Source organism: Maudiozyma barnettii (genome assembly GCF_903064755.1).
Source record: "Maudiozyma barnettii strain CLIB 1767 genome assembly, contig: KABA2_02, whole genome shotgun sequence".
NCBI lineage: Eukaryota > Fungi > Ascomycota > Saccharomycetes > Saccharomycetales > Saccharomycetaceae > Maudiozyma > Maudiozyma barnettii.
The window spans coordinates 1,086,961-1,100,944 of record NW_024545239.1 but is presented as its reverse complement, the minus strand read 5'-3'; the positions used below and the strand labels follow the sequence as shown (position 1 = coordinate 1,100,944).

General features: G+C 32.7%; 6 protein-coding genes and 1 non-coding gene across 7 annotated transcripts; 4 read left to right on the top strand and 3 right to left on the bottom strand.

The window, feature by feature from the left end:
- The first annotated feature begins 2,100 nt into the window (after positions 1–2,100).
- On the top strand, positions 2,101–2,183 carry KABA2_02S10494. Its single transcript has one exon. It is a non-coding gene; the product is annotated as a tRNA-Leu (tRNA).
- An 896-nt stretch (positions 2,184–3,079) lies between these two features.
- On the bottom strand, positions 3,080–4,753 carry KABA2_02S10472 (sugar porter family MFS transporter; the record flags this gene model as incomplete). Its single annotated transcript, XM_041549150.1, has 1 exon — positions 3,080–4,753. One exon carries the CDS (start codon positions 4,751–4,753, stop codon positions 3,080–3,082), a length of 1,674 nt encoding a protein of 557 aa, XP_041405084.1.
- Positions 4,754–5,983: 1,230 nt separating this feature from the next.
- PRE5 (proteasome core particle subunit alpha 6) lies at positions 5,984–6,685 on the bottom strand (the record flags this gene model as incomplete). Its single annotated transcript, XM_041549149.1, has 1 exon — positions 5,984–6,685. One exon carries the CDS (start codon positions 6,683–6,685, stop codon positions 5,984–5,986), a length of 702 nt encoding a protein of 233 aa, XP_041405083.1.
- Positions 6,686–7,707: 1,022 nt separating this feature from the next.
- TGL3 (bifunctional triglyceride lipase/lysophosphatidylethanolamine acyltransferase) lies at positions 7,708–9,474 on the top strand (the record flags this gene model as incomplete). The annotated part of the gene is made up of 1 exon (XM_041549148.1): positions 7,708–9,474. The coding sequence occupies one exon, from the start codon at positions 7,708–7,710 to the stop codon at positions 9,472–9,474; it is 1,767 nt and encodes a 588-aa protein (XP_041405082.1).
- A 127-nt stretch (positions 9,475–9,601) lies between these two features.
- ELP6 (Elongator subunit ELP6) lies at positions 9,602–10,417 on the bottom strand (the record flags this gene model as incomplete). Its single annotated transcript, XM_041549147.1, has 1 exon — positions 9,602–10,417. The coding sequence occupies one exon, from the start codon at positions 10,415–10,417 to the stop codon at positions 9,602–9,604; it is 816 nt and encodes a 271-aa protein (XP_041405081.1).
- A 626-nt stretch (positions 10,418–11,043) lies between these two features.
- On the top strand, positions 11,044–12,345 carry ZUO1 (zuotin; the record flags this gene model as incomplete). The annotated part of the gene is made up of 1 exon (XM_041549146.1): positions 11,044–12,345. One exon carries the CDS (start codon positions 11,044–11,046, stop codon positions 12,343–12,345), a length of 1,302 nt encoding a protein of 433 aa, XP_041405080.1.
- A 349-nt stretch (positions 12,346–12,694) lies between these two features.
- On the top strand, positions 12,695–13,672 carry KABA2_02S10362 (uncharacterized protein; the record flags this gene model as incomplete). Its single annotated transcript, XM_041549145.1, has 1 exon — positions 12,695–13,672. One exon carries the CDS (start codon positions 12,695–12,697, stop codon positions 13,670–13,672), a length of 978 nt encoding a protein of 325 aa, XP_041405079.1.
- Positions 13,673–13,984: the final 312 nt, after the last annotated feature.

Sequence of the window (13,984 nt, the reverse complement as noted above, 5' to 3'; positions counted from 1 at the left end):
TATCACTGTGTCAATTTTCAGTCTTTCAATATCCGACCTGAATGTGTGGGGTAAAGGAACCGCCATATCCAATTGTTTTCTCTATGACGTTTATTTCTATTATTATTATTATTGGCGCTCATCTCTTTCGGGGCGCAACCAGCTCTTATATGTTCTATACTATGATATTTCCATCATAGAACGTATTAACTTTCAAAAAGGAATGAAAAGAAACTTTCAAAATACACCTAATAAATCTTTCCATACTCGCTACTAGCTTTATTTTGTTTTATTTTCATTTAGTTTTAACAAGTTGATATTTACCGGTGTTAAATTAATAAAAAGCATTTATATCTTTATCCGAAGCCTTCCCAAATTATATTTAGTGGTAAGAAAGTAAAAAAAAGTCTCAAAGAATTGAATTTTAAGATATTATTATATAATTATGTATGAGCAAATATTTAATTAACTAGGAAAACTTATAATGTACGTTGTGTTAGTTGTGATTTGATTAGAGTGATTAGTTGGAAACCAAATACCCCATTAGTTTTCTACATTGATCTGGGGTAGTAGTATTTGTACCAAATATATCAGTTAAAAATACTACAGAATGAATGTATGCTCATCTGAACTTAAACGATTCGATAAAAGATTCAAAAAAGTTTTATAGTTTGATGTTATGAAGTATTTCGGTTTAAATTTATTTCCGAGGTAAATAGTTTGATAATTGGTGTACATTATAAGTTTCTTAGTTCCCAAAACTTTCTTTTAGGAATAAAGTATACACCCTCTCTATTGATTGAAGATTTGCAAAAACATTTGTGTGTCACTTCGGACATTAAAGATTATCACTTTTAACTTTTTGTTTACGGAAAGCGATATTCAGTTACGGTTCGACATATATAGTAAAAGTAAAAAAAAATTATTGCTTTAGTAAAAAGAAAAACATAATTTGAGAAATTATGAAAATTTTGAAAATTTAATTGTTGTCTCAGCTATCCATATGTATTGGTGCAATTATATTTTAAGTTTCCTCTGGAATTCTTTTCTTGCTGACTTCCTAGTCGAGGAAGGGAAAACCAAAGGAAACTGTCAAAATTAAATAAATAGTTGAATGACATCCTTTTTCTTGTAATTTGAAGTATAGGGAGATTTAATATTTTATAAACTATCTAACCTCAGATAATTCAAAGGTTGGAGAACTTAAATGAGAAACACACTTTAAAAATTTTCTTGTTGAGTATATTTTCAAAAGACTTGTTAAAATTTCAAGTAAAATTCTTCTCACCTTAAGTAGACACACTTCAATCTTGAACACATCTTATTTAAGAGTTATTAATATAATGTAAGTACTTCGCTAATTATTTTTCAAAATTATTTTCAACCAGATGGTGTAATTATTCTACTTAACCAAGATATACAAATTGAGCTGAAGCAGACATACTGTGGTTAGACTTATATTCGTTCATATTATATAGTGACAGGTAGAGAGATATATGTATTAGCATGACAACGTGTGTTAAGAAAGCAAAGTGTATATGTTATACTTTTCTTTTATTTGTAAGTGATTTTTTATATTGTATATAATTTTTAGAACGAATAGAATCTAACTCAGAATGTAAGTTCAGAATTCTTTGTCTTTATATATCATTTATTTTATCGAAGTTTCGTTTCTTCTTATTACCTAAACGATTGTTAAGTAGTAAACTGATTATCTAAACGATTGTCAAGTAATTGATTTGTTACCTAAACGATTGCTGGTTAAACGATTGATAAGTAATGAACTTATTTTCTAAACGATTATGGCCTAAACAACTATTACCTAATAAAATGTTTAGTTCTTATTAGGACAGCTTAGATATCTTGATTCCACATAATTTCTGTCAATAATAACTGTGCTTAAAGGTAGTTCTTTACCTATTGAAATTAAGTGTTGTGCATATTACTCTTAATTTCTAACACCATTGTCAGATCATTGAGGGATTAACCTTGATCATTATCCCTCTTATAATATATTTCCGACAGTAACTCTGTTTAAGAAAAAACATATAGAAAATTATTGCCCGGATTATACTAATTTCATTTATATATTATTTTCAACCACCATAATATACAATCATTGGAGGGTTGGCCGAGTGGTCTAAGGCGGCAGACTTAAGATCTGTTGGACGGTGTCCGCGCGAGTTCGAACCTCGCATCCTTCATTATTTTTAGATATTTTTGGGTATATCACGTGATCACACAAACATGTTTTAGATTAAATTATCGTCATAACGAAATTGAGTAATAACTGGGAATGTCAACGGAAGTCACTATGCTCCTCTATTATCTACTAACTCCTTCAACTTTGAATGGGTTTCAACAATGACAGAATTCTTAATTCTCTATTTATAATAAGGAAGATATTATAAACTGAAGTTACGATATTATTATTTTGAATTATCTTCATAGTTAAGTATACAAATTCGTAAAAAGCTTTACTAAATTATTAAGCATTTTGTATCATTTTGATTTGAAAGATAGGTAAGACATTGATGTATAATAGAAATGGTAGAAGGTACTTCAACTCTCAAAAGAGAAAACAAATTATATTTTAAGTTGTAAATACACTTGGGATAAATTTGATCATTTAAATCTATATACATAAACAACTCTATGAATTTTTTGAATTCAAAAAATTGGAAACTTCTAAAAGTATTTCCCTTTTATGGTTATATCTCAAGTAACCGTTAGTTTCCTATTTTTTTCCTCTTTCAGTTCATATTAGAATTCCTCTTAATTCATCTATTATTATAATCATTTGCCAATATTAGAGAGGTTGTTTATAACTCCATGATTTCAAATAAATATACTTTTTTAATTTTTGACAAATGAATGAAATTAAATATTTTCATTCAAAATTGTTCAAGTCAATTCTTAAGAAGGTAATCTAGATTATAATAGAACTTATTTATTTCCTATAAGGTTAAAAATTATTAATTATATATGTATTATATTAGGTGTATTCAAAAAAAACTTAAGTGAAATGCTTCTAGCAAACTCATCGATACTGAAATACTCACTTATTAAAAAACGAATAAAGAGGTGTAAACATTCAGACTTATAACATTATTTTATACCATGGCTTATCATCTTGAGTCAATGCTGCAGCATTATAGGTGGCATCTCTTCTGGATGGTGGAACCCATTGTTGAGACTTCCAAGGTAGTACACCCTCAATCCACATGGTGTTAACTTCCTCAAGGGATAGACCTTTAGTTTCTGGTACAAAAAAGAAAACGTAAAACCATGCAAAAACCAGACAACCCATAAAGACATAACCATAATAAAAATTAATGGCATTTGTGATGAATGGGGTAAAAAAACCTAGTAAGAAGTTCCACATCCAGTTGGCAGCAACAGAAATAGACATACACTTAGCTTTAACTCTTAGAGGGAAGGATTCCGCTATAATGACATAGGCAATTGGAGCCCAGGTAGTTGAGAAACAGAAAATAAAGAAACATGTGAAACAAATCATACAGTTACCAGCACCCTTTGAGGAGATATCTTTATGCTTTGCACCTTCTGGCCATAGCTTAGTGACACCAACCGAAGCAAAAACAACAAAACAACAAATCATACCAACAGCACCCCATAGTAGACATCTACGTCTACCGAATCTTTCAACAAAATAAATACCGACAAAGGTAGAAGCAAAGTTAACAATACCAATAATAATAGAGGTTTGGAAAGAATCTTCTAGACCAATAGACTTGAAAATAGTTGTACCATAGTAGAAGAAATAGTTAGCACCAGTTAATTGTTGTAAAGATTGTAACATGATACCCATGATAAGACGTTGTAAAATTTTCCCATCAGTTGAGAAAAGTTCACCCCAAGAGGCTTCACCAGCGGCCTTTTCACTTTCAATACCTGCTGCTAATAAATCAACTTCGGCTTGAACTGCAGGGTCTTCAACAGTGACTCTGTTTGATTTGGCAACAGATCTCATTGCCTCTTCAATACGTCCCTTTTCAATTAAGTAACGTGGAGATTCTGGAACCATAAACATAGCTGCAACCATAAACAGAGCCCAAGCAAACCCTAAACCAAGAGGAACTCTCCATTGAACAGAATTGCTATAAGTTTTAGTACCGTAGTTAGTACAGTAACCTAAGAAAATACCTAGTGTAATCATCAATTGGAAACATGATATCAAAGTACCTCTAATATGTTTTGGTGAAACTTCAGAAATAAGTAAAGGACTGTAGATAGCGATACCACCAACACCCATACCTGAAATAATTCTACCAATAAAATATTGATACCATTTATCGATAGAGGCAATCGAAATTATTAAACCAACAATGTAAACAACTGTAACAATAACCAAAGCGATTCTTCTACCATAAGTATCACCAAGCTTAGAGAAGGCAATACCACCGATAGCACAACCAATACAAAAGATAGAAACCATCAAACCTGTTCTCACTTTAGACAAGTATGGCTCATCATTGGAATTTAATTGACCGAATCTTCTCTTAAAATCAGTTTGAGCGACAAAACCTGAGATTGTACCAGTATCCCAACCGAAGATAAAGCCACCAAATGCAACCATTAAACAAATAATTGCAACTGAAGTGTAAGCAGAGGCTGGTTTTTTTGGTAATTCTAAAGTTTCATTGGTCTTAGAATTTTCCAAGTTGGAGTTTGAGTCCTCTTTAATAGACGGAGCATTGATAACAGATACGGAATCCGGTTCAGATTCCCTTGTTTCTAAGTTTGTACTCATTATTGTTTATTGAAGTGTCAGTAAACTAATGATTGTCGATAGTTTTTTATTCTTGTTTATTTAAAATTGTTATATAGTAATGTTGAAAATAAATTAAACCAAATCAAAATCAAAACATTAAAAACGTAATTTATAATCTGTTTATATACAAAATGTTGTTTGTTATTAAATGTATCTGAGGTTCCAAACCCTAACGCCAGTTAGATTGTCAAGAAGTAATGAATCAACAACAACAAAAAGTAGTCTGATTCTATTAAACTTAAAGAATGTCACTGAATTGCGGGGTAGTTGACAAACATGTATATAATGACGTAGTATCTCCCTTTAAGTAATATCGAATTTTACTCTATTAGGATACTCCCGAGTACCTACTAAATAAGAATACGGCATGCGTAAGGAGAAAAGAGTAAAATTTGAACTTCGAAAGAATTAAAATACCACGTAATTAAAAGAGGCTAAAACAAAGAGCAATAATAAAAATGACAACCTAAGAAGTATAGGTGCAGGAGTTAAAACCCCAAACTTTCGACAGTTGAATTTTTCATTCTCTCTTTAAAAATCAGGAAACTTATTTCTAGCTCCTACCCCTCCATTCGAGATGTCCATTACCTTTCATCTACACATGCATATTATGTGCTTCCGGTTAGTCTCTTAATGTTATTACTCTTATAAAATTACCTATTTGACATGATGTGGCGCCATTTTTTTTTCTATCTTTTCTCCTGTAACCAGTTCAATATTAAATGTTGAAGCGCGGGGTGCATAAATTTCCATAATGAATGAAATTTATGTTTGATTCCACACAGAATAATAGTAAATATTATATATGAAATGAAAAAAAAAATTTATTGAAATAACTACAAACATTTTCATATATAGTTTTTAATATTCATTGCATAATGATTATTCAAAGTAACTAGCTTTTTTGTTTTTGCTTTTTTATCTATTTTATTTTGTAAAAAAGCTCGATTTCGAAGATAGTAGTTACCACATTATCTACTATTGGAAATTAGATATGTGAAAGTTCGTGATCATCAATGGCAACTCATCACACGCTACTAATTATATTTTTTGGTAATAGGGATTCTTCTCGATATTTTTTAAATTCTTTAAAAAAAATACTAATAATTTCATTATATTCGAAAAGAATTTAATCATACTGTAAAGAGAAGTTAAAAACACCTTTACAGCACTCCTTTCTTTAATTATGTATATACTTATTTATAATTATTATAGGTATGTAGATACATTTTCCCCATCGTACATTGTGAATGGCATGTCTTTACCTACTACAGCGATTGATAGATTATCAACAGTCAAAGTTTCATCCTTTAAAGATTGTCTTAAGGCTTCGATACCGACTTTAATTAATTCATCAGCTGTCTCTACTTCAATAAATTCATCGAGTACTCTCTCTAAATAAGTTTTTGAACCTTGTGACCTAGCACCAATGGCAGCACCATACAATTCTAATGTATTACCAGATGGTTGGAATTCTAATAAGTGTGCTCCACTATTATCATAACCTACAATCAATAACCCAACACCATATGGTCTACCACCGTACGATTGTGTATTTCTTTGAGCTTTATCGGACAATAGATGTCCAGCTTTTTCAACAGAAAGCTTTCTATTATAAACCAACTGAGAATAATTACATTGTTGTCTCAAATAGTTACTCAGCACACGAGCATCTGGTGCCAGACCCGCAAGGGAAAGACCCATATGAGAATCACACTTGATAATCTTCTTTTGGTATGAGGATAATTCATCTGCATTTCTTTTCAAAGCAACTAAAACAGCATGGTTTTTAGACCTTAGACCAACTGTCACACTACCTTGTTTAATTGCCTCTAATGCGTATTCTACCTGGAACAATCTTCCAGTTGGAGAAAATGTAACTGTATCACCGTCATAATTGTTTCTAAACATGATTCCCTATTGTAAATATGTATATAGATATATATATGTGTGTGTGTGTGTTAACAAAGCAGTTCTCGAAAATATATTGTCTGCTGTTGTTCTTCCCTTGTTATAACGTTTCTTGGAATAACCTAACTTTCTTGAAAATAGTCTTTGTGTTAAAGAGATAGTTCAATTACAAGATTATTTATTTAAACTTATCCTTACCTTCTCTGTTCTGTTTTGATATAGTTATTTTCCTCCTAATATGAAAAGAGAGTGAAAACGAATCCAATTTCTTCTTAGTTACTATCCATTACTGTTTCTCTCTATATTTTTTGCCACCCTTATATTGAGACGGAGAGTAAATTTGGCCGTGGGAAAAGCTTGAGAAAGTTTTTTTCCAGATCATGCGGGTAACCTCCACTTGAGATGCGCAAGGCCAAACTCGAAATAGAGTTTTGTATGGGCGGCTATTTGAGAAACGTATTTAAAGGAGGGACGAGGAGGTTAGTGGTTTCAATTTGGGAATTTCCATTCAGAAGCTGGTTATTGTTGTTGAAGTATCCAACCAGTGAACAATGTATGTGTCATGCCATATATTGGAAATGGTTAGTTGAGCTCATCATCCAGTTTATATCATTGCAAGCGTTGACATTACGATTATTTCAATATTTAGAATGATGAACATATACTTGATACTAACTGTAGAGGCTAGTTGAAACGATATTACATGTCCTTTTTCTGTTCTGAATGTCTATAAAATTTGAATATCACACCGTACTTCACGAATATTCATTTTATTTAATATGCGAGAAAATGACCTTAAAAAATTGAAAACTAAATAGAGAGGAAAGGGAACAAAACAAGGAAACAGACTAATTATTCCAGAAAGGAAAAACTGAATCTTACATAACATTAGAATAATAAGAAGAAAACAAACGTAGTTTTAGAATATAATAAAAGCGTGTTACTTATAATTCTAACCAACAAAACAATCTATGCATCCTATACGCATATTTATATCTATATCTATATACATATAGGTTAAGATGTACATTCTGAAGAATACATTTCTTAATATTACATATGCAACGTTGGACCATGTACCACCATTCTTTTGGAATTTATTACATGTAATCGCTGATATTATTTATTTTTGGTACTTTAAATTATTAAATTATTTGAGACCAAAATCTCGTACAGTTTATTATGAAGCTATCCAAAAATTAGATGTATGTGAATCTTATGAACAATGGCAAGAAACTGCAGGAAAAGTTGACGATATTACAGGTGCAAACTTATGGAGAAGAAATTTCTTTTCACGACGTTACGATTTTAATTCAGTATTAGAACAATATTCGATTTTAGTGAAAGCGGTAGAAAGTAATGATTACGATACAGTTAAAGAAAAATGTTCAACCACAGGTCCATGTATGTTAAGAAATTTTGCTGGAATAGCAGATAAAAGATTATTTACAAAATCACTTCTTGGAACAAAACTTTTAATTGAACAATACCTTGAAAGGACAGTTCAAGGGTTAACTATGTTAAATACTCAAACTCTAACTCCAACATCATTTTATCAAAGATGTAAATTCTCTTTGGGAACTACTGCTTTGGTTCTACAAGGTGGCTCATTATTTGGATTGTTTCATTTAGGTGTAATTAAAGGTTTATTGTCTCAAGGATTACTACCAAACATTATTAGTGCTAGTTCCATGGGTGCATGTGTCGCTGCTGTATTTGGATGTCTATCCAATGAAGAGATGTCAGAGTTGCTGGACGACGATGGGATCCTTAATATAATTAAAGATGACCCTGAATTATTAAAACTATGTGGCTATGGTAATGTAGAGCAACATTTAAACCTGGGTACTTTGATACAAAACTTAATCCATCATGGTTACTCACAAGATGTATATTTATTCATGCAATTTGTTCTTAAATATGTCGTTAAGGATATAACTTTCGAAGAAGCATATCAGAAGACTCATAAGATATTCAATGTTGTAATCCACCCAACTGATACTTCATGTCCAAATTTATTGAATTATGTGACTACACCAAACGTTTTAATACGATCTGCTGTAATGTGTAGTCTTGGTTCCGATATTGTTTCCAATGATACCACGTTATTATGCAAAAATTTGAATAATGATATTGTACCATTTTTAACAATAGAAAAATTTAAACATATTAAATTTTTAGCACCAGAAAACTCGATAAATCCAACTCCAAATGATAATGATAATCCATATACAAGGCTGACTGAATTATTTAATGTGAATAATTTTGTTGTATCATTAGCAAGACCTTATTTAGCACCATTTGTAGTGAATGACCTCAAACATGAAATTAAAACCTCAAAATACTATTATTATAAAAATTATCCAGAAACAAAAAATAATATTTTAGAGACTTTACCTGATATAGGGATCTCTCAGATAAATTTTATAGAGATGGAACCTCTTGCATTTAAATTCAAATATCATCTAGAAAGAAAATTGAAAAATATATTAACAATGGAATTTTATCATAGAATGCAAGTCTTGGATAACTTGGGACTATTAAGCTCATGGGTGAAAAGGTTAATCATTGATGAAAGGACACCACGTAGTGCCGTTGAGATAGCTATTGTTCCTAATATCAAATCGTTATCCCTAACGAGGATCGTTGAAGGCCAATTAGATAATATCAAATTCTGGATCAACAGCGGCGAGAGAAGTACATGGCCTATCCTATCATTGATTAAAACAAGGTGTTCTGTAGAGTTTAAATTAGACGAATTAATAAAGGATAGGAAATCCAAGCTATAATATACTCTTGTGCATTATTTTAAGTATTCACCCTAAATTACATAACCAAATATATATTTCTTTCAAAACAACGATAATAATATTAAAAAGTAGATAAAGTACATAAATACAACTACAAACAATTTGTTTATCTATAAAATAATCTGGTGGAATCCCTCTGCGTTAAATATAGATACTCGTTCTCTACCACATGCACAGAAAGTGGTGAATTTGTGGACTGACCACCTCTAGAGATCATCAATGAACCAGTAACATCCTTAGAACGACCAGTATCCAATGATCTCAAATTCATTACAACAATACTATTGTAGATAAGACTGGTTACAAATTTTGTAAATTCTTGGACATCATTATTATTAGAATCCAAAGGTTCATTCTCATTATCTTGGAAAAGATCAATACTTGAGGCAACAATCAATAGTTTACATTTCTTCATCAGTGGTAATATAAACTTCTTGTTTAATTCATCTGCCGTGAGACCACGAATTAATGATAAAAGTAATTCTGGTTGTTCTAATACAATAGTGGATTGAACATCTGTGGGGAATCTTTCCAATAATTCATCTAAAACTTTATCTCTTGGTTTATCATTATTCTTCAATACAAAATCTGTTAAAACATCCAATATTTGATACCCATTAGCATTAACCTTCAATTTCCTTAATGCATTATGATAAAATATTTCCTCATGCACCAAAGACGCGATAGTTGTCAAAGAGTTAGAATTAGCCTTTAATGACACAGATGGTCCATTTAATGAGAAAGGTCCTCCAGAGATACAGGTCTCTACCAAGGCATTAATCAACCAAAGAGGTTGTGTAGCCATGGTAGAAGTAATCAAAAACAAATGATGCTTTGGCTCTACGGTCACTGCCCGCAGCTCTGAAGGCATGACAGATTGATCGCTGAACAGTATAAAGTCTTGTCTTTGAGGAGTAGTCATTTTTAAGTATTGATTTACTTCCGAGCTTGTTCTTGTATAATTGGATAGGTGTGAACAATATATTTGTTCATATCCTGTCTCTCTTTATATATTTATGTATGTACATAAGCAAATTTTCAGCTCATCGCTTATGCAATTCAAAAAGGGTGTCCCATTTTATATAAAGGCTTATCTTAACAATAGCGAAGAACACCAAGCTTGTCTTATTGAAGAATACTATAATATAAACCAGCTCAGATAGCCCATCCAAATTATTGCAATACTCATATTGACTTGATTACTTGTCCATTCTTCACAATATTTGAACTGAATAGTTCCCTCCTCTAGCTTGAGTCTTTCATAAACAATAATTATTCTTCGTACGGACAATTCTCTGTCAATTTCATTTTTCTATTCCTCTCTCTCTCATTTCAACTTCATCGGAAATTATATTTCGCTGCATGAAAATTTTTTTTTCATTTCTTGCAAGTTCGATGAACTGAATTGTCAATACTTCTTTTATTTCTGAATATATATATATTTAGATATATATAATAAGTTCTTTTGTAGTTTGAGTTTGCAATATACTTCCTAGTTTGTTTTCTATATTGTGATAATACGCTGTACATCAGGAAAACTATACGATAATGCTATCCCTACCTGCTCTAACATCTGACATCACTGTCTCTGTCGCTGCTGGCGCTAAATTGACTCCATCTGTTCGTCGTCCAATCGAACCAGTCGGCAAGGACTTTATGCACCATGCTACTAGAACTCTAAGAAACCACACCTGGTCTGAGTTTGAGAAGATTCAAGCTGAACAAAATGTTAAGACTGTTGATGAATCCAACGTTGACCCAGATGAACTATTGTTTGATACTGAATTGGCTGACGAGACTTTACTTGGTCACGATGCTCGTGACTGGAAGACTGCTGATTTGTACGCTGCCATGGGTCTATCTAAGTTACGTTGCAATGCCACTGAAAACCAAATCATTAAGGCTCACAGAAAGCAAGTTGTCAAGTACCATCCAGATAAACAATCTGCTTCCGGTGCTGGTCTAGACCAAGATGGTTTCTTCAAGATCATTCAAAAGGCTTTTGAAACTTTGACTGACAAAAACAAGAGAAAGCAATACGACTCTTGTGATTTCGTTGCTGATGTCGAACAACCAAAGAAGGGCTCTGAATACGATTTCTTCGAAGCCTGGGCTCCTGTCTTTGCCTCCGAAGCTCGTTTCTCTAAGAAGTCTCCAGTTCCAGAATTAGGTACCCTTGAAACTACTCAAAAGGAAGTTGAACAATTCTACTCCTTCTGGCACAGATTTGACTCCTGGAGAACCTTTGAGTTCCTAGATGAAGATGTTCCAGATGATTCCTCTAACAGAGACCACAAGCGTTACATTGAAAGAAAGAACAAGGCCGCTAGAGATAAAAAGAAGACTGCTGACAACGCTAGATTAGTCAAGTTGGTTGAAAGAGCCATGAATGAAGATCCACGTATCAAGATGTTCAAGGATAATGAAAAGAAGGAAAAAGAAAGAAAGAAATGGGAAGCTGGTGCTAGTGCCAGAGCTGAAGCTGAAGCTAAGGTTAAGGCTGAAACTGAAGCCAAGGCTAAGGCCGAAGAAGAAGCCAAGGCTGCTGCCAATGCCAAGGCTGACAAGAAGAAGGGTAAGGAAGCTGCCAAGGCTGCTAAGAAGAAGAACAAGAGAGCTATTCGTAACGCTGGTAAGGACAACGATTACTTCGGTGACTCTGCCCAAGCTGCTGCTATTGACGAACAAATTACTTTGATTGTCGACTCTTTAGATGATGAACAATTAGTTGATGTTGCCGACAAGATTAAAGCCGATGCCTCTGCTTCTAAGACCATCTTAACTGAAACTGCTAAGGGTTTCGTTGAATCTGGTAAACTACCAGCCAGTCTTGTTGCTTACTTTGCTTAAGAAGTAGTATTTATAGATCATGTATAATCTGTTTTTTTAAATGCATTAACAAAATATCAAATTTATTTAATACCGCTTTATTTTTTATTGCTTTCTGAGTTTCTCATATATTTTAATTTTATATGCCACCAAATTAAAATTTCACGAAAATGAAACGACGAAAATCGATTTTGTATGGGGAAACCTAATAAAAAAAGGGCGAAATAACGAACAAGTTAAAGAAGGCACTGGTGGTAAATATTTAAAATGAAAAGAGAAATTAAAACAAAGTGCATATCGGTTTTATATTTATTTGGAAACCAATTGGCTCGTGTTAAATATAATCCATATAGATATAATATTTTGAGAAATGTCATATAGAGGCCCTGGTGAACAGCCCATTCCAAGGCAACAAGAAGAACAACCGCTGCAGCAACAGGAGTTTCGTCCAACACCATTCCATGTTAGTAACGACAATAACAACTACGGTCGAAACCAACCAAACCAACCACCATCTAGTTGGCATCATACATTGAAGAATGTTGCGGTACAGTTTGATAAGTATACTGCTCCTATTGAGGATCTTACTACCACCCCAACTGTGATTGCGGTGAGACCTTTCATTCCCGGAATTGCCAGATTTCTTATCGTTGCTACTTTCTTAGAGGACTCTTTAAGAATTGTGACCCAATGGTCAGACCAAGTGTTTTATCTGAACCAATGGAAACATTACAATTGGGTTTTTGTCGTGTTTTTCCTTGCCACAGTCTCTTTATCGATGTTAATAGGTACCATTATGATCTTAGCTAGGAAGCACGTCAATTATGCAACAGGACTTCTGGTAGGCTGTATTGTTATACAATCAGTAGTTTATGGTCTCTTTAGTGGTTCTTCATTTTTGTTACGTAACATAAGTGTCATTGGTGGTTTACTAATCCAATTTAGTGATTCCATTGCACAGAGCAAGACCACATTTGGTATGCTACCAGAATTGACTGATCGTAATGCCGTTCACAAGGGTTATTTGTTATTGACTGGTCGAATCCTTATAGTGTTAATGTTCATGGCATTCACACTTAAGAAATCATGGGTTACTGTATTCATTACCATCATAAACACTGTTGCATTTGCGATTGGTTATAAAACGAAATTGGCCTCAATTATGCTGGTAACCATCCTGACATTCTACAATTTATACTTGAACAACTACTGGTTTTACAGTGATGCTCAACGTGACTTCTTAAGATATGAATTCTTTCAGAACTTAAGTATCATCGGTGGCCTGTTATTGGTTACTAACACAGGTGCAGGTACCTTATCGGTCGACGAGAAGAAGAAAGTGTATTAATAGCGCATACAAGAGTTTATAGGTATATGTATATAGGTATATGTATATATGTATATATATTTGATATGGTGGTGCAATGTAGATCCGGTTGATATATGCACACATTATTATGAAACGTTTTATATTGAAAGAAGTGTATTTCATTCCCCTTTGATTAATATGCCACTGTGTATGTGTGTGGGGTTCTTCTCTGAAATTTCGGCCTTCCCAATGAGTTGGTTTTTTTTGATGAAGAAATCTGAAATTATGAATACAACAATTAAATAAGGAAACAAGGATTAAAACAAATGATAATAGATTACATTAAAGAGG